At 50.2% G+C, this 18,466-nt stretch overlaps 1 protein-coding gene across 5 annotated transcripts in view; it reads right to left on the minus strand.

Moving 5' to 3' along the window:
- Positions 1-952: 952 nt before the first annotated feature.
- The window catches only part of LHX2 (LIM homeobox 2), a 34,861-nt gene continuing 17,347 nt past the window's right edge, over positions 953-18,466 (minus strand). For 2 of the 5 annotated variants that reach the window (XM_074016588.1, XM_074016587.1), the window contains exons 4-6: positions 13,666-13,871; positions 13,105-13,153; positions 953-1,831 (exon numbers count right to left, since the gene is read on the minus strand). In XM_074016588.1, the coding sequence (XP_073872689.1) occupies positions 13,142-13,153; positions 13,666-13,871 (218 nt within the window). In that variant the 3' untranslated portion in view covers positions 953-1,831; positions 13,105-13,141. Of the gene's footprint in view, positions 1,832-13,104; positions 13,154-13,252; positions 13,299-13,665; positions 13,872-18,466 lie in introns of all 5 variants that reach the window. The other 3 variants (XM_045373794.2, XM_005580813.4, XM_045373793.2) reach the window with 2 other exon arrangements.

An 18,466-nucleotide genomic window follows, 5' to 3' on the forward strand; every position in this document is an offset into this window, starting at 1 on the left:
GTCCTCACATCACCTATCTGTCATTTACTACAATGCATCGAGCCCTACTCTATGTCAGGCCTTCTGCTGGGCCCTTCAACACATCTTACCTTTGCCCCCACTACAACTGCCGCACAAGGGTCATTCCTTCATCTCATAGCTGAGGAAACTGACGCCCAAAGAAATGAAATGACTTCCTTCAGCTCACCCGGCTCAATAGTACGAATTCTAACCTCATACTGCCTGGCTCCAACCCTCCCTCCTCTCTGGGGTGTGTCTTTTCTCTGGGTTTCTGAGGTTCCCTGAAATTTTAGGAAAGGAACAGAATTCATTTGCTTTTGCCCTCTCTGGCGATTTTCAGATTTTGTGTCATTAGGAAAACCGGAGCTTAAGCTGCCCTTTGGTAACTGCGTTCACTACTCATAGGGAAAAGCTGCAGGTTTTTCAGGAGGCCTGCCTCATGGCCTGACATGCCTTCCAGCCCAGCCAGGAGCAGAGAAGAGCCTCCGACTTCTGCATCACGAGCATCTGGCAGGGTGTGCTCATTAAATATTAGAAAGAAAGAAAGAAAGAAAGAAAGAAAGAAAGAAAGAAAGAAAGAAAGAGAGAGAGAGAGAGAGAGAGAGAGAGAGAGAGAGAGAGAGAAAGAAAGAAAGAAAGAAAGAAAGAAAGAAAGAAAGAAAGAAAGAAAGAAAGAAAGAAAGAAAGAAAGAAAGACTTTGCATATCCTCCACTTGAGGACATATCACACCCTGTTATCTTTTGTCTGTCCTGTGTCACCACTCTGATTCCTTGAGAGCAGGAACTGGATCTGTCTCTGCATCTCCATAATCTGTCCAAAGCCTGGCATAAGACATGAGCCCCAGGAATATGTGATGAAGACGTGAAGACCTAGAATTTATCTCTGGGCTTCGGTAAAACTCTTAGGTCCTGTGAATTTCACACCCAACCAAATGGCAGCAGGACCAAGTAGTTTCGATAAGTGGTTTTATTACTGGTTAGATTTTACAAATTCTGATATTCGAACAGACTTCCACCTTAAAATTCTAAAACAACAAAGCGACCGTTGGAGGGGGTTTGATTTTTCCTTTTTTTTTTTTTTTTCTTTTTTTCTTTTTAGGACTATTCAAAGTAACAAACTTTTTTTTGTTGTTTTTTGTTTTTTACATTTTTGCTCTGGTCATAAATATACAGAGAAAAAGAGGGAGAGAAAAATGAACAAGTCATCCAAAGTATGGAGATAAAACAGTATTCCTAAGGCACGTGGCAGTCTTTGAAAATACAGAAGCTCTAGCCAACTTAAATTATTTGTTGTTTTTCCTCGCTCAGTCCACAAAACTGTACAGTGACACAAATGTTGTGTTGCAGGTAGATCTTCCAAGTTGTCGGTCCACACCGCTGCATTAGCTGGGTGCACACTTGTTTTTTTTTTCCTCTGTTTCCAGGCGAGATCCTAAAATGTGGTTAGTTAGTTGCTCAAAGCCTCTATTTTAAAATACACTTGGAATTCAACTAAAGATAATTTCTTTTTTAAAGAAATTGTGGGGTGGGAGGGTGCGAGTCATTAGAAAAGGTTGGTAAGAGTCGTTTGTGAGGGGCTGTGAGGCTCATGGCCCTCCAGGTTGCCAGGCACAGAAGTTAAGACGGACGTCACAGTTGGCAGGGTGGGGCTAGTCAAGTCTGTCAGGGTGGTGGGCGTGCTGGAGGGGCTGAGGGAGGCGTTGGAGAGCTCCGAGGCCGGGCCCGATGGCGTCCCTGTCTGCAGCGCCGTGTCTGTCGACTTGTCCACGCCCGTGTTTTCCTGCCGTAAGAGGTTGCGCCTGAACTTGGCTCGGGCGTTCTGGAACCAGACCTGCAGGGGACGACAGGGAAGGACTATGGAGCAGAAGGCAGGCAGAGCATACCCCCGACTGCTTCACTCAGAGCTCTGCTGCCTCTGGGGACACTAATCTGCCTTTTGCGAAGAGGATCCAAAAAGTCAGGCTGGCGATGTTTTGCTTTTTGGGTTTTTTTGTTTTTGTTTCTGTTTGGAGACAGGGTCTGGCTCTGTCTCCCGTACTGAAGTGCAGTGACACAGTCTCAGCTCACTGCAGCTTCAAACTCCCGGGCTCAAACGATCCTCCCGCCTCAGCCTCCCGGGTAGCTGGGCTATACAGGTGAGCATCACCGGCTCCGCTAACTTTTTAATTTATTTTTTGTAGAGACAGGGTCTTGCAACGTTGCCCAGGTTGGTCTCAAACTCCAGGTTTCAAGCGATCCTCCTGCCTCAGCCTCCTAAAGGGTTGGGATTACAAGTGTGAGCCACTGCACCTAACCCATATTTTGCTCTTCATAAAATAAAACAAAAATTTCACTTTATCTAATGGGCTATGGCTGGGCTTCTCTTTCTGATAGGAGGTTCCAGAGCTGAGCTTTACTCCTGAATGTCACAGCCACGAGTCACGTATGGTGGCTGAGCACTTAAAATGGCATTAGACCAAATTCAACCAGTCTGCAGGTGAAAACACACAACCTATCTGGCGGCCGAATATGAAAAAAAAAAAGCAGGTAGAATATCGCAATAATTTTTATATTGATTACATGTCGAAATGATAATAGTTTGGCTATACTGAGTTAAACAAAATCCATTATTAAAATTTATTTTACTTGTCTCTCTTCATTTCTTCAAGGAGGCTACTAGAACATTTAAAACTTAAAATTAAATGTGTGCCTCGAGTTGCATTTCTATCAGACACAGCAAACACACACACCAGACAAATCTTGATCCTTTTCCTAATGGTTGTTTGAGACATTCCTTTTTTTTTTTTTTTCTTTTTCCTTTTTTGGCAGTTGCCTTTCAGCAGACAATAAACCCCACAAGTTCTTGTTGGTAAAATGTTTTAAATGTTTCGTGGTCAGTAAGTCTGGGAATGGGATAAAGAACACATGAGAATCAGGCAATAATAATGAGTTACTAAGAGGAAGTGAAAGACACAGAACCTATTCCCCATCATCAGTTGGAGAAGCCACCAGGTACCCTGGGCCACCGGGTCCCAGGTCTCAGGGTGGAGGTGGGTGGAGGTAGGCAGCGTGGGAACAGCAGCCAAATTAAAGCGAGGCCAGGGAAGTTGAAACCCACAGAGTCTCTCTCCTGACCTGCTGCATCCCGTACCGGCTTATGAGGGACGTGCGGCAGGGCTCGGTGCTGGGGCTGAGCTCGGTGCGAAAAGAATGTCAGTGAGAGAACATGGGATTACTTTCATTTTTCCTTGGGCACAGACACACACGCGTCCACTCCCATATCTCTGCACACATGCCTGTATGCATTCAGGAAGACACACTGAAATTCATCTAAGGCCCGGCATGGTGGCTCAAGCCTGTAATCCCAGCACTTTGGGAGGCCGAGGCAGGTGGATCACTTGAGATCAGGAGTTCGAGACCAGCCTGGCCAACATGGTGAAAGCCCATCTCTACTAAAAAATATTAAAAATTAGCTGGGCGTGATGGTGCGCTCCTGTAATCTCAGCTACTTGGGAGGCTGAGACAGAAGAACTGCTTGAACCCGGGAGGCGGAGGATGCAGTGAGCCGAGATCACGCCACTGCACTCCAGCCTGGGCCACAGAGCAAGACTCCATCTCAAAAATAGAAAAAGAAAAAAGAAATTCATCTACACAGCCAGTACCCAAGTACAACCACCCATCTAACAGCACAAACACAGAGAGCCGCTGTACCCAGAGGTCCACGCAGTACTTTGGGAGGGGCTTAGGAAATCCAGGCCACTGTTGGGGGGGGGGTGTTGAACCTTCCAAGGAAAAAGGCCCGAAAGACAGGGCCCCTTCACTTCCCTTTGCGTGAGGAAAACACTCGCCAGAAGCCTCCCCATAAAACAAAGGGCCTCAGGGCACTCTGCAGATTCTGGGGTGTCCAGTTGCGCATTTCCAGATGTCCTGCATCTGCCTTGTCTTCCCAGTGTCTCTGGCAGGAGAGGGAGGGCTGACTCCTGGCCCCACCCACCCCTTGGGACCACCCCGGCTGCAGGGGCCTGTGGCCTCCAATCCCCGTTTCTGGTGGTCTAACACAATTTGGGCTCAATTAAAAGCACATCCACGAGAATCTTGGAGTAAAGTGGGAGATCCAGACCCTGTGAAGTGGCGAAGCCAAGCTCCCTCCTCAGCGCTGGATCTTCCCAGGAAGAAGGCACATTTTCCCTGGCTCTCTGCCCAAAGAAAGCCCGTCACCCCTTCTGGGGGCTGGCAAGTAAGTACAGTGCTTCTCAGACCACCCTCGACATGCTCTCCCTGGGGTCGGGGGATCCTTCCCTTTCCCGGCCAGCAGAAATCTGTAGGGGAGAGACTGTGTCCTGGTGGCCTAAGGAAGAGCTGATGAAGAAAATGGATGGGGAAAGCTCCCAGAGGCTCTCAGAGGGAGGAAGTGACTTCCCCAGAGTCATGCTTCGTGCCGCCGCTTTGCCACTGTCCTGGCCTGTGTGCGTGTGACCCGTGAGCAGCCTGTGCTCTGTGCATCTGACTCTCTGAGCAGTAGCTGGAGCGGGGAGCCTGGGTCGAGGGTGGAGGGTGCTTTGCTGCATGCTCATTTGCTCATCCATCCCGGGCTGCAAGACCTCAGGCAGGGCTGGACCCGGTTGGTTGCTGGCTGTTTGCTATTTCTCAGGCTGTTGCCCCTAACAGTGGGCTTGTAAACAATGACACCATCGTCCACAACTGCCTTCTCTGCTTTCCAGAGCTGAGGCGCTGGGAATCTGGTGGACGAAAATTCAACAACTTGATTAAAAGCCAGTCTGCTCTGGGGTTGTGTGGGGTTTGTTCTTCGTGTTAAGGCAGGGCTTCACTAGAATTCTCTCCCAGGTATTTCAAAAAGCCCACTCCTGAGAGGTGGATGGGGGCAGGGACCCTGTCTATGCTATCTTCATATCCCCCGGCACATGGCAGACACTGGCAGGGATTAAGAATCAGTAATATGTAGTCATAGGAATGGCTGACATGTATGTACCTTTTACTACGTGCCAGGCCCCATGCCACCCTCCAGCATGCACTGTGACAGGTTATTCCCATGAAAAGCCAAGTAGGTGGGTTTGATTATTATTATTCTCATTTTACAGATTTATTTATTTACTGTTATTATTATTATTATTGTTTGAGACAGAGTCTTGCTCTGTCACCCAGGCTGGAGTGCAGTGGCGCGATCTCGGCTCATTTCAACCTCTGCCTCCCAGGTTCAAGTGATTCTCTCCTGCCTCAGTCTCCCGAGTAGCTGGGATTACAGGTGCCCGCCACCACACCTGACTAATTTTGTTTTTTCTTTTTTTTTTTTTTTTTTTTTTTTTGAGATGGAGTCTTGCTCTGTCATCCCCAAGCTGGAGTGCAGTGGTGTGATCTCGGCTCACTGCAATCTCCACCTCCCGAGTTCAAGCGATTCTCCTGCCTCAGCCTCCCAAGTAGCTGGGATTACAGGCACCTGCCACCATGCCCGGCTAACTTTTTGTATTTTAAGTAGAGACGGAGTTTCACCATGTTAGCCAGGCTGGTCTCAAACTCCTGACCTCAGGTGATCCGCCCAGCTCGGCCTCCCAAAGTTCTGGGATTACAGGCGTGAGCCACCGCGCCTGCCCTCACTGTATAGATTTAAAAACCAGAGAGGGTCAGAGTGGTGAAGTCACTTGCCAAAGGTCACACAAAGGGCAACCTGAGACTTAGGACCATTTGCCCTAAAAGAGTCCATGCTCTCCCTGCCACATGGTCCTGACGGAGGTAGCAAGCCCGTGAATGAGTGAATAAATGAATGAATAAACAGAGAAGCAACTATGGTGCAGTGGAAAGAGCAGCTTCCAGTCCTGGGACTGCCACGTGACCTCGGGTTTGTCCCTCACCTCTGGACCTGCCTCAGTTTCCTCACTTGTACAACAAGAGGGTTAGACCACATCATATGGCTCTCAGGGTTCTGACCAGCTGGGATTCTTAGGCAGCCACAAGCAACAGGGTGCGATCTGCCCCACCCACCCATCTTCTGAAACTGACAGGCCTCTCTTTTCACATGCCTCAAGTTCTCTGGACTGTGTGTCTGGGACAACAAGGCCAAGTTCACACAGAGAACCATCAGGACGCAACTAACACCAGGCCAGGGGTGCCCGAGCCTGGTGCACAGTAGACCTCCAATAAGTCCTGGGTAGATGAAGAAGCACATGTTGCTTCTTGCCCCCTTCCCAGGCACTACCTGGCCATGCAAGCTGTGTTTTGCCTCACAAACCTCCTTCCCCAGAATTCTTTCATCAAGAAAGCCAGGAGGGCCAGTGGGAAACCCATTTTGCCCCCAGCAAATCCCCACCTGGGATGCTAAGGAAATCAGCCAAAAGATGAAAGCTTCATGCCCATCATGGCATTTTTAATAACATCAAACTAATGGCTGCATCCAAAGTGTCCACTCAGATGCGGCAAGTGGGAGTCATGACACAGCCACTCCAAGATACCACAGGGGAAATGTCTTGTGATGGCTGTTAGGTGAAAAAAAAAGGATAAAAAAATTATGTCCTCTGGTATTGTCCCTTCATAAAGAAAATAATAATGATGAATACTATTCCCCATGAAGTACCAGACATCTTTTTTTTTTTTTTTTTTTTTTTTTTGAGATGAAGTCTCGCTCTGTCGCCCAGGCTGGAGTACAGTACGATCTCAGCTCACTGCAACCTTTGCCTCCCAGGTTCAACCTATTCTCCTGCCTCAGCCTCCCAAGTCGGTGGGAATACAGGCATGAGCCACCAAGCCCGGCTAATTTTTTACATTTTTTAGTAGAGACAGGTTTCACTGTATTAGCCAGGATGGTCTCCATCCCCTGACCTTGTGATCTGCCCACCTTGGCCTCCCAAAGTGCTAGGATTACAGGTGTGAGCCACCGCACCCGGCCTTTTTATTTTTTTCCCCCAGACAGAGTCTAGCTCTGTTGCCCAGGCCAGAGTTCGATGGCACGATCTGCCTCACTGCAACCTCCCTCTCCCAAGCTCAAGTGATTCTCCTGCCTCAGCCTCCTGAGTAGCTGGGATTACAGGCATGTGCCACCACATCCGCATAATTTTTGTATTTTTAGCAGAGGTGGGGTTTCTCCATGTTGGCCAGGCTGGTCTCGAACTCCTGACCTCAAGTGATCCACCTGCCTTAGCCTCTCAAAGTGCTGGGATTACAGGCGTGAGCCACCGCGCCTGGCCTCTTTCCTTTTCTTTTTTTGAGACAGGGTCTCACTCTGTTGCCCAGGCTGGAGTGCAGTGTGGTGCGATTAAAGCTCACTGCAGTCTCCACCTCCTGCCTCAGCTTCCCGAGTAGCTGGGACTATGGGAACATGCCATCACTCCTGGCTAATTCTTATATTTTTTGGTAGAGATGGAATATCACTATGTTGCCCATGCCGGTCTCAAACTCCTGGGCTCAAGCAATCTGCCCACCTCTGTCTCCCAAAGTGCTGGGATTACAGGCGGAAGACACCACACCCAGCCAGCACAGGGCATTTTATAAGCAAAGTCCTAAGCATTTTACACATTAACTCATTTGGTCCTTATAATGACCCTATGAGGTAGTGTGAATATTATTGCCAATTTGCAGGAGTAGAGACTGTGTGCCTCTTACTGCACAGTCAGAATTGAGATGTGAATTCCAACAGACTGGTTCTATGCCCTTAGCCACTACTTAACCTCTAAATTACACACTTTAATTATTGGATTCCTGTGCTCTTAGAAGGGTAAGGCTTTTTTTTTTTTCTTTTTTTTTTTTTTTTTCCTGTTTTTCCTAGTTTTCTAAACTGTTGGTATGGCAGTTCTAGCATTTTGTAAACTTTTTTTTTTTTTTTTTTTTTTTTTTTTTGAGACGGAGTCTTGCTCTGTCGCCCAGGCTGGAGTGCAGTGGCCAGATCTCAGCTTACTGCAAGCTCCGCCTCCCGGGTTTACGCCATTCTCCTGCCTCAGCCTCCCGAGTGGCTGGGACTACAGGCGCCCGTCACCTCGCCCGGCTACTTTTTTGTATTTTTTAGTAGAGACGGGGTTTCACCATGTTAGCCAGGATGGTCTCAATCTCCTGACCTCGTGATCCGCCCGTCTCGGCCTCCCAAAGTGCTGGGATTACAGGCGTGAGCCACCACGCCCGGAATTTTGTAAACTTTTAAAGAAATTTTCTTTAAAGAACCAAAAGTAATAACCACTGAACTGGACATCAGAAACCCTTGGTTCCAGTCCCAGGCCTATAACCACTTTGCTGTGGTTCTTGGGAGAGTCACTCCACCTTTCCGATTCTTGATTTCCTCTCCTTTGAAATGAGAGGTTCAGGCCAAATCGTCTGTGAAACTCCATACAGCTTAGGCCATCCAGGACTAGATTGGACACTCATCACTGACCTGGGTGATGGACAGGCAAGAAAAAGATGACTTTACAGGTGGGGAAATGGAGGTTCAAAGTAATGAAGTGATTTGCCCTGATATAAACCACACCTCCTCCTCAGGGAAGCCTTCCCTGACTACCTCCTTCAGCAGGTCAGGTCTCTCGTTGTACCCTTGCATTTTTCCTACCTAGCACGTCCACCATTTTATTTCTTTTCAAGAGTTAAATAAGAATTCTATGGCCAAATAAAATTTGGGAAATGTTAGATTAGACAAAGTTGAGTCTGTTCCAGATTTCTCAATGCCTGTATTAATGCTAACATGCTCTGATCTCCAAGAGAAAGACATAGTCAACCTTGAGCCTTTCCCAAACCTATATGATCTTAGAATCATTTAAAAGAAAAACACAGAGATTAATCTTAGTACCTTGTCAATTGTTTATCCCACACCTTGCTCCACAATGCCCTCTGGGTGGATGTTCCAATGGGGTCTTGTTCACCATCTTTTTTTTTTTTTTTTTTTTTTTTGACAGAGTCTTGCTTTGTCACCCCCGGTTGGAGTGCAATGGTGCAATCTCGGCTCACTGCAACCTCTACCTCCTGGGCTCAAGCGATCCTACTGCCTCAGCCTCCCAAGTAGCTGGGATTACAGGCACGTGCCACTGTGCCCAGCTAATTTTTGTATTTTTAGTAGAGATGGGTTTTACCATGTTGGCCAGGCTGGTCTTGAACTCCCGACCTCAAGTGATCCACCTGCCTTGGCCTCCCAAAGTAATGGGATGACAGGCGTGAGCCACCATGCCTGGCCAGTCTTGTTCATTGTCTTGTTCCCCGCTGAATCCTCAGTGCCTCCAGCCTGCCTGGCACATGGCAGTCAACATATCTGTCAAACAGGTGAGTGGCCAGAGGAAAGCTAGAGTTCTCAACTTCTAAATTCTCACACAGGTTAATTATAACTAACTAGTCACCTGAAAGATGCTATTTATTTATTTATCTTAGAGACAGAGTCTTGTTGCCCAGGCTGGAGTGCAGTGGCACAATCTCAGCTTACTGCAACCTCCACCTCCCGGGTTGTTCAAGTGATTCTCCTGCTTCAGCCTCCTGAGTAGCTAGGACTACAGGTGTGTGCCACCACGCCTGGCTAATTTTTGTGTTTTTAGTAGGGAACGGGGTTTCACCATGTTGGCCAGGCTGGTCTCGAACGCCTGAACTCAAGTGATATGCCAACTTCAGCCTCCCAAAGTACTAGGATTACAGGCGTGAGCCACCGCACCCAGCATGAAAGATGGCTTTTGGTGCCATCTTAAACTGTTGGTGGTTAAAATGTATTTTCTTCCAAAGGCATACCAGGGAACCCCTACGGAGACCTCCACCCACCCAAATCAATCAGCTCATCACCCGCTTCCCCAAGCTTAGGGCATCTTAATATTCTGCCTCCCTGGCCCTTCCACAGGAAGGAAGAAAAGCAACGCAGAGCGACTTCTATGTGGTGAGAAATGATCTCCATACATTTGTTAGGCTTAAAGTCTTATAGGACCTCCGTCTAAGTGGACATTCTGTCTCCTAGTCACCTCGCCCACTGATAGTGAGTATTGTGGCTGCCATGCTGCTGCTGATGGCAAATGTGAGCACCTTTTATGTGATGAGCACGTTACTAGAGGTTTCTGCTTCCCTACCAAGACATGGCATCTGTGACCTACGCCTTCCCTCCTCTCCCACTGTTCTGCTGCACTCTGCAGCCAGATCCAATAGGAGAAAAGTCACAATCCCCCCATGTGCAATATTGGAAAGAGCTTGGGAATCAGACCAATCTGAACTTGACTCCTGGCTTCATGACTGACTAGCTGTGAGACTTGGGGCCAGGGTTCTAGACTCTCAGAACCTCAGTTTCATCATCTCCAAAATGAAGATAATCACATTTTTAAAATGTGTGCAAAGAGGGTTGCAGACTGAACTGTACCGTGTACATGAGCGCACGAGACTGAACTGTACTGCGTAATGAGTGAATGAGATCAGCATGCCTGGGTCCTGACTCTATACTCTGCAAATTACACAGTACGTCATCTTATTTACTCTGTGCAACCACCAGTAAGGTATCCTTCTCATCCCCATTTCAAAGATAAGGAATCAGGTTCAGAGAGGATTAAAACCAGTCTGTTACCTTTCAAAGCCATACTACCAATTGCCTCACCTAAAACTGCTCCCATCCCATGTTCCCCAGATTCCCCGTCAGCAGTCAGGGCACCTGAGGGCAAGCCCTACCCTGCCAATGCCTGGCTCCTGTAATCAGCAGCAAATCACCTCATCTTACTAGGTCTTAAGCTTCTCATCTGTAAAATGGGCAGAAAAATCTTAAGGTAAGGTAGACACGTGACTGGAAAGATAATGCTTTGTAAACTGCTGCATCACCATGTGCAATAAGGAATATTTGGGATTTATGCAAATGTGGTCTGGGAAAAACGGAGAACAGTGCTACACGTATGCCTCACCCCCAATATACAGACCCTAAATGAAACTCACACTCAGACAGTCATTGCCAGATTGGCTCAAAGAAGAAAGAACTATGTCCATTGATCAGGCAGGCCTGGATTTTGATCCAGCTCTGCGGGTAAGTAGCAAAGTGTGATTTGGGGCAAGTGGAGATCATTTGGGCCTCCACGTTCTCATCTGGATGGTGGGGGAAGAGGGATCATGATGCCTGGCACACAGCGTAGTTGGTCCTTCCTCTGGGCTCCCTCAGTAGGTGCCCCAACAGATCACACCATGAGGAAACTGTACATGGGTCTGTCTCTATACCTAACAGGTGAATTTCCTCAGGGCCAGGACCATGGTTTGTTCGTCTCTGTGTTCCCAGGGCCTGGTGCCAATACATATTTCATCAGATGAAAGAATAAGAGGTACCTCTCCTGGAAATCTGATTTGTTCCTAAGTCAGGTGACCAAGCCTCCTGCCTCCCCAGGGCCAACAAAGACTGGCTCTCACTGGAGATTCTGATTCAACTATGGGTACTTACTCTTCATTTCATTTAATCTGAATAACCGAGAGAGGTGTGCGCCCTAATGGTGCCCTTTCTACAGATAAGAAATCTATGGCTCAGAGAGGGTAACTAATTTGTCCAAGACACACAGCCAGAGAACCCAGCCCAGCTCTTCCTGAACCCGGTTCCATCCCCAGCTCAGGCATTAATTCGTAGAACTGCCCTCCCTCTCCTGGCGCCACTCCATAGAGCAAGCTTGTCTATGCCCAGGAGGGCTTTGAATGTGGCCCGACACAAATTCGTAAACTTTCTTAAAATATTATTATTATTATTATTATTTTAGCTCAACAACTATCGTTCATGTTAGTGTATTTTATGTGTGGCCCAGAACAATTCTTCTTCTTCCAACGTGGCCCAGGGAAGCCAAAAGATTGGACACCCCTGCCACAGAGCAACTGGATTGGGGAAGGACGAAGGGTCCTACTAACCAGAGAAAAGGCAGCGCAACCCCAAGTCCTCAGTCCGAACTCACCCACGGCTGAAGGGAGGGGGCGCCAAAGAGGGTCCTTGACCTAACCCCAAGAAGGCAAAGAACGAAGGAAACAGACGAGAGAGACCTGCTACCCCAGCGAGTGTAGCCATGTCCTCCATTTCACCAGGAGCCCAGGCCAGTGGGACTCGAAAGCAAAACGGACCCTGAGGGAGGGGCGGGCCCAGAGAGGCGCATCAGCATCCCATTGGCCGGCGCTCCCTCCCTCTGCTACGTCACTCAGTCCTCCCTCGCTAGAAGCCCGTCGCCCGCTCCCCGTGGGCAGCGCTGCGCAAGGGGGCGCCTCGGCAGCCTAGGGGCCCCAACTCCTGGCTCCCCCCGCAGCTGCAGCTGCGGTTGCGCCGCGTCACAGCCTCAACCGGCCCCATAAAAGGCCTTTTTTTCTTTTTTAATTTTTTTTAAGTTTCTGACAAACTCACAAGAACTGTCTTAGGACGGCTGCGCAGCCCTCCATCTTCGTCATCCCCCCTCTGTCACCTCCCAGCCCTCAATCCCGGAGACCTGGGGCTGGAGGGTGGGTCAGACTGGCCTGGACTCGAATCCCACCACCTTCCCTCCTGTTGTGAGACTGTCCAGTTACTTCCTCCCTCGGTTTTCTACCCTCAAAATGTGTGTCGCTGGCACTATAACCACACGTTCTGAAGAATAAATTGGTTAAACTTGCTATAAAGGGAGGAGGCATTGTCTTGCCTTCTCTTTGTACGAATGGGGAAACTGAGGTCCAGCTACCAGAATAATTGCTCATACTAGTGAATTCATACCAGCTAATGAATCTAGTTAATGCTATTATTGGCTACCATCCACTGAGCAAGCGTCAGGTCGCACCACAGGCACGTCATTTCAGTGGCTCCTTGGACAACTCCGCTGCATAATTTATTGTATCCATTTCATGTATGAGGAAACAGGCTACAAAAAGTCAAGTGACTTGCCTAAGGCCCTAAAATGAGTAAAAGGAGGAGCTGACGGTTTGAGGTGTGGCTCACGACTCTGCCACATCTTTGGGTCATGCAGAAGCCTGAGACCTCCTCCTGTGCCTCCAGACTAGGGTTCTTAACATCTCTGAGGGTGTGGAAATCTGGTGAAAGTTCTGGATCTTCTCTATTAAGAAGTTACCCACACATGTAAGTGCAGTTCTGCTCAGTTTCACAGGCACCCAGCCACTCCCCACCCCACCATGTCCTCTGGGCAGCCCCACCCCCACCTGCCCACCCGTGGAATCTGCCCACATACATCCCCACCACCAAACCTTGCTTCCAGGAGAGTCTGGGAGGCAGAAGATAAATCTAGAGAGATGCCTGAAGGAAGAGAGAGGGGGGAGTGAGACAGAGGCAGACAGCAAGAGAAGAGAAACTAGAGTGGGTGAGAAGCAAGAAGCAGGAGCTAACGATAGTCACCTTGGGTGGACGTCCTGGGATGGGGTGGGGCGGCCTCTAGATTTATCTGAAATGTTTGAATCTTTTATGACATGAACATGTGTAAAATGAGTGTCACTTGAATAACAAACAGAAACTAAGAATGGTCTACAAGAAAGAAAAGAGACCGAGTATGGAGACAAAGAGGATGGAGCCATACACAAACAGAAAAACAGAGAGGTAAAAACTGAAAAAGAGAAAAGCCAAAGTAAGGAAGAAAGACTGAAATACAGATAGAAAGAGGCTGGAGAGGTGAAGAAAGAGAATGAGGAAGATAAACACACAGAGAAGCAGACACATGGTGGAAGGTCCTTCCGAGGCCCACGGCGGGGGGTGCAGGGTTCCACCCCGGTCCCCGGTGGTCACAGATGCCCCCACCCCTGGCCCTGGCTGACCTGGAGGACCCGCTTGGTGAGGCCCGTCTTTTGCGCGAGCTGCTTCAAGTCCTTGGCGTCGGGGTTGTGGTTAATGGCAAAGTAAGACTTCATGGTCCGAAGCTGGTGGTGTTTGAAGGACGTGCGCATGCGCTTGGTCTTCTGGCTGCTCGGGTATGGCTGGTCACGGTCCAGGTGCTCTGCGTCGTTTTCGTTGCAGCTTAGCGCTAGGGAGCAGACACAGAGCTGGTGGGTGAACTTCTTGACCCGCCCCCCATGCCAAATCCACCCTCGTCCCACCCGCGGCCAAACATTTCTATCCTTAACCCTGCTGCATGTCTGCGGCACAACGAACTGGGGACATTACCCCCATTTTATAGATGGAGACACTCTGAGGCTCAGAGAGAGTGATCCACCCAGGATCACTCTGCTAGGAACTGCAGCACTGAATCCCGGCTCTGGGAGAATCAAAAAATCATTCTGAGCCATTATGTTATGATAATAAAAACAAAAGTAGCAGCAGCAGCAACAACAACTGCTATGACTTGTTGATGGCTGAATGAACTCCAGGTGATGTGTTAAAGGGCTTTCCAGGCACATTTTCTTTAGGTACTTAAAACAATCCTAGGAGCACCAGGTAGTATTTTTCCCATTTTTACAGATGTTGAAACTGAGGCTTAGCAAGGGAAGTCACTTGACTTCTGACACAGCAGGACAAGGTCTCTGGGCCTGCACTCCTCCGGTTTCCCAAGGCACTCTAAGGATGAGTGCTTTCCGCCGTCTCCCCCTACCGTGCCTGGGACTGGCATCTAGAAATTGCTGAGACAGAGACTCACGCTCGTTTTGCCACATCCAAAAGTACTGAAAGACCCCGGGCCTCGGGCACTGGGCCAAAGGTTGGAAACTGCATTTTGCAGTTTAATCCTCATCACTACCCTGTAAGATGGTTTCCCCGTTGAACAAATGGATCAAGTTAGGCTCGGGGAAGTTCAGAGATCTGCGCAGTCCACAGAGAGTGCCGCAGTGGAAGGCGAAGGAAGTCCGAGGCAGAAATAAACATATAGTAGACACCTGTGGTGTGTGTTTGGCTTTACAAATGTCACTGTACATCACTACCGCTCAGAGAGGTGGCTATTCCCATTTTAGAGATGTGGAAACTAAAGCTAAGGGAAATGAAGCAACTTGCACACAGCCACACCACCGGTAACAGGCTAGATTGATCTTGATGTGTTGAGCCTAGATTGAGCACTGGAGTTCTCCTTGTTTTCTTCCACTACACCACGAAGGCAGGAGGGAGCCTGTCCCTATCCACAAGGGGCCTCATGGGGGCCAGGCTGCCAATGTCTGGCTGGCATTGGGGGTGGGGAATATGGGTAAAACCCTGGGTCTCAGAAAATTGCTCAGCCACTTGGCAGCTGATGGGGACCTGCAGGACCCCTCCCAAGGTCCCCTCCTCACCTCCAGAGCCATGCCACACTTAAGGTCTTGCCTTGGGGCAAGCCTCAAAAGGGGTGTACATTCAGTCCGCCTAAAGTGGGGAACTGAGAAGGTATCTTGTGTCCTTATTACATACCCATAACAGAGCTCTAGATTTAGTAAATGAAAATACAGGTTGCCCAGTTAAATATAAATTTCAGAAAAATAATAAATAATGTTTTAGTGTAAGCACGTCCTAAATATTGCAAAGGACATGCCTATACTAAAAATGTACTTGTTGTTTACCTAAAATTCAAATACTACAGGTGACACAGCTATGCTAAAAAATTGTCATTTACCTAAAACTCAAATATTACACGGGACACATACTACACATTTCAAATTTATTCGTTATTTTTCCAAAATGCAAATATTGCCAGGAACACTTACACTAAAAATGTATTTGTTATTTACCCAAAATTCAAATTTAACTGGGGATCCTGCATTTTGTCTGGCCACACTACCTCCAAAGAACTTTTACTCTGCGGGTGACCTCCCCCTTCCCCTGCCCAGGTAGGGAACAGTCCCTTGCAGAGAGAATTTGCAAGATACAGGTCTTGCCCCTGCCTTTGGAGCTGTTAGCTAGGGGCTACACCTCCTAGGGGCCTCTTTCCACCCGCACTCAGGAACCCTCACCCCCGGGGCTGCATTCCCACAGAGAGCACGCCCAGAGTGAAGAGCGGGGGGTCCGGCAATTTAAAGGGGATCAGAGGATGCCTCTGAACCTGATCCACCAGAACTGCTTGGAACCCGCTGAGGTGAGCAACCCTTTTCTTTCCCCCAGTCCCCAGCTCCACTGGGGGTGGGGCAGGCCTCCCTACGGGGTATCTTTGGGCCCATCCCTCCACCGAGCCCCCGCCTGGGCCTGGCTGCTGTTAATGAGCTCCGTGGGGACCCCGGCGCCCCCATGGGCCCAAGGGACCTGCCCTGAGTGCCGCCTAGGTGGGGTAGTGGTGTGGGGGAGGGGGACAGAAAGGGCAGAGAAAGGAGAGAAAAGACAAACACAGAAAGGGAGAATGGAGGAAGAGAAAGAGAGAGGGGGTAGGGACGGAAGATGGACAGAGCCAGGAAAAAGAGAGGAGAGACAGAGGAAAAGAAAGCGAAGGAGCCGGGAGAACGGGAGAGCGACAGCTACAAAGACAGCAAGAAATAGACAGTGAGAGCGGAGGGGAAAGCGAGTCCCGGAAACAGGCGCAGCTTGTGGCGAGGGTCCGGTGGCCGAGCTGAATCCCGAGGCTCCAGGAGACCTGGTCCCTGCCGGGGAGGCCTTTTCTGAAGCCGTTACTGGCGGGGGAGTGGTGAAAAGGGGAAAGAAGAGGAGTGGAGAAAAAAGGAAAGGAGTCGGTCCTAAGTAGCCAGGCCGAGGCCGGCCAGAGGCGAGGGCAGGGGGCGGCGGCGGGGGAGGCAGACGTGGGGCCCAGGTTTGGCCGGCGCCCCGAACCCCCTCACTCCCGCCTCCAGTGCCGGGGGCGGGTCGAGATTCCCCAGGATCGGATCCGGGGAGGAGCGAGGGGCCGAGGGGAGGGGGAGGACCCGGGCTTTCTCTCTCCTTTTTTTTTTTTTTTCCTCTCAATTAGGCCGATTCAATGGAGCTAAAGAGCTCGTAAAATCATGAATAATTTACTCGTGATCTGTTATTAACCCATCGGGTTTCGAGCTCTTGTCGCTGGGACTGAACCTGTAATCAAATCTGACTTCGCCTCATTTTACTAAAGACGAGATTGTAGGTTCAATTGTCTAAATAATGGATTGGAATCAAATCAGTAATTACGCCGCCAGGCACACACACACAAAAAGCTGGGGCTGGGGGAGGCCGGGCGTCCGGCCGGTCCGCGCGGGACTCCCGCGGCCGCGGCGCGCAAACCCAGGCGCAAAGTGCGCGGCCCAGGCCCCTCGTCCGCTCCTGCCGCCGTTCCCGCGCCCCCAGCCCGCTGGCATTGCCGCCCGGGGTGGGGGGAGGTTTCCGTTCCACACGGGCCGGGCCTGAGGGGCTGCGGGAAGAGGCCGCTGCGGCCCCGCCCCGGAAGGACTTTCCGACCCCGCGGCCCGCGGCTCTGCTGTAAGCCCAGCGCTGGCCGCCCCGACGGCGCCCCCTCCCCACTAGGCCCCCAGCTCGCCGCCCTTCAGTAAGGTGACGCCGCGCCTTGGAGGGACTGTTCCCAGAGCAAGAGGCTTTGCAAGGGGTCCGCGTGACTGGGCCACTGGATGTGGGACACTGCCACAAACAAGCTCGTGTCCCCGCGGTCGGAACGCTGCACGCACACGCACAAGACCCACGCCCGCACACCGTCCACGATCGCACCCTCCAGGGTCCCCGCTTTCCAGTCCTAACTGCCCCGTGGCCCACACTGCGGCTATTTCTTTCCTGCCAGTGCGGTAGGGGAGAGAAGGGCGGACGCCAGACCTAGGAAGGCTGGGCTGGGCCCCAAGAGGCCGGGGAGGTCCCCCCTTTCCCCAGCGTAGTCCCGTGAGCCCCGAAAGAGTCAGCCGCATAGCCACGGCTGGCGCACCGAATGCCGTTTCTCCCAGGACTAGGAGCCCCAGGCAAGGTCGGAGAGGAGGGCACGGAAACAAACAGGGACACACACAGAGACACAGATAGAGAGAAAGGACGGAGGGAGCGGAAAGGAAAAAAAGAGAGAGGGAGGCCAGAGAGAAAGTGAGATGGCTGAATGGAGGGTGTCTCTTGTAGAGGTTAAACAAGGCTTGAAATTCAGCCTCCAGCCCATCTCGCTGGGGGAAACGGCGGCTGAACAGCAAAAAGCAGAAATAACTCTCTGTACCTTCTACTCTCTTTTTGCACAATCCTAAACCTGGCGCCGAACCTGCGTGCCCAGGAAAACAATACAGCTCCCCAGCCACCAGGTGCCCTGGAGCCGAGCCCCGCGAGGTGCTTCCGAGTGGAAGTTGACCCCACTTGATAAATAGAAGCGGCTTGGTTTGGGGGGAGCCGGTCTGAACTCGGTTTTGTCTTTTTTTTTCGGGGTGGTAGGAGATTAGGGATGGAAGTTCCAGAGAGCCACATCTGTGCTAGTGCCGTCAGCAAATCTTAGATCCGCGCCACCGACCGGCCTACTGCTGCTTCACCATTCACCAAACTGGGGACTGCGTTTTCCTCCCAGTTCCGCACGCAGACACACGCCCCATGATCCTCCAACAAGCGATTTCGTTGGAGCGAACGGGGACACCCCCATCCGCCCCTCATTTCCCTCCATATTCAACTCAGATTCTTTAAGATGAAAATAACTGACTTCTTCCCGCCGTAGCCCCCTCTGGACAGTCTTGGGTTTGTTTTTGTTTTTGTTTTTTCCACTTGTGCATTAACTAAAGGGAAAAGGAGGAAGGA

The sequence above is a fragment of the Macaca fascicularis genome, chromosome 15, assembly GCF_037993035.2.
Source record: "Macaca fascicularis isolate 582-1 chromosome 15, T2T-MFA8v1.1".
Classification (NCBI taxonomy): domain Eukaryota; kingdom Metazoa; phylum Chordata; class Mammalia; order Primates; family Cercopithecidae; genus Macaca; species Macaca fascicularis.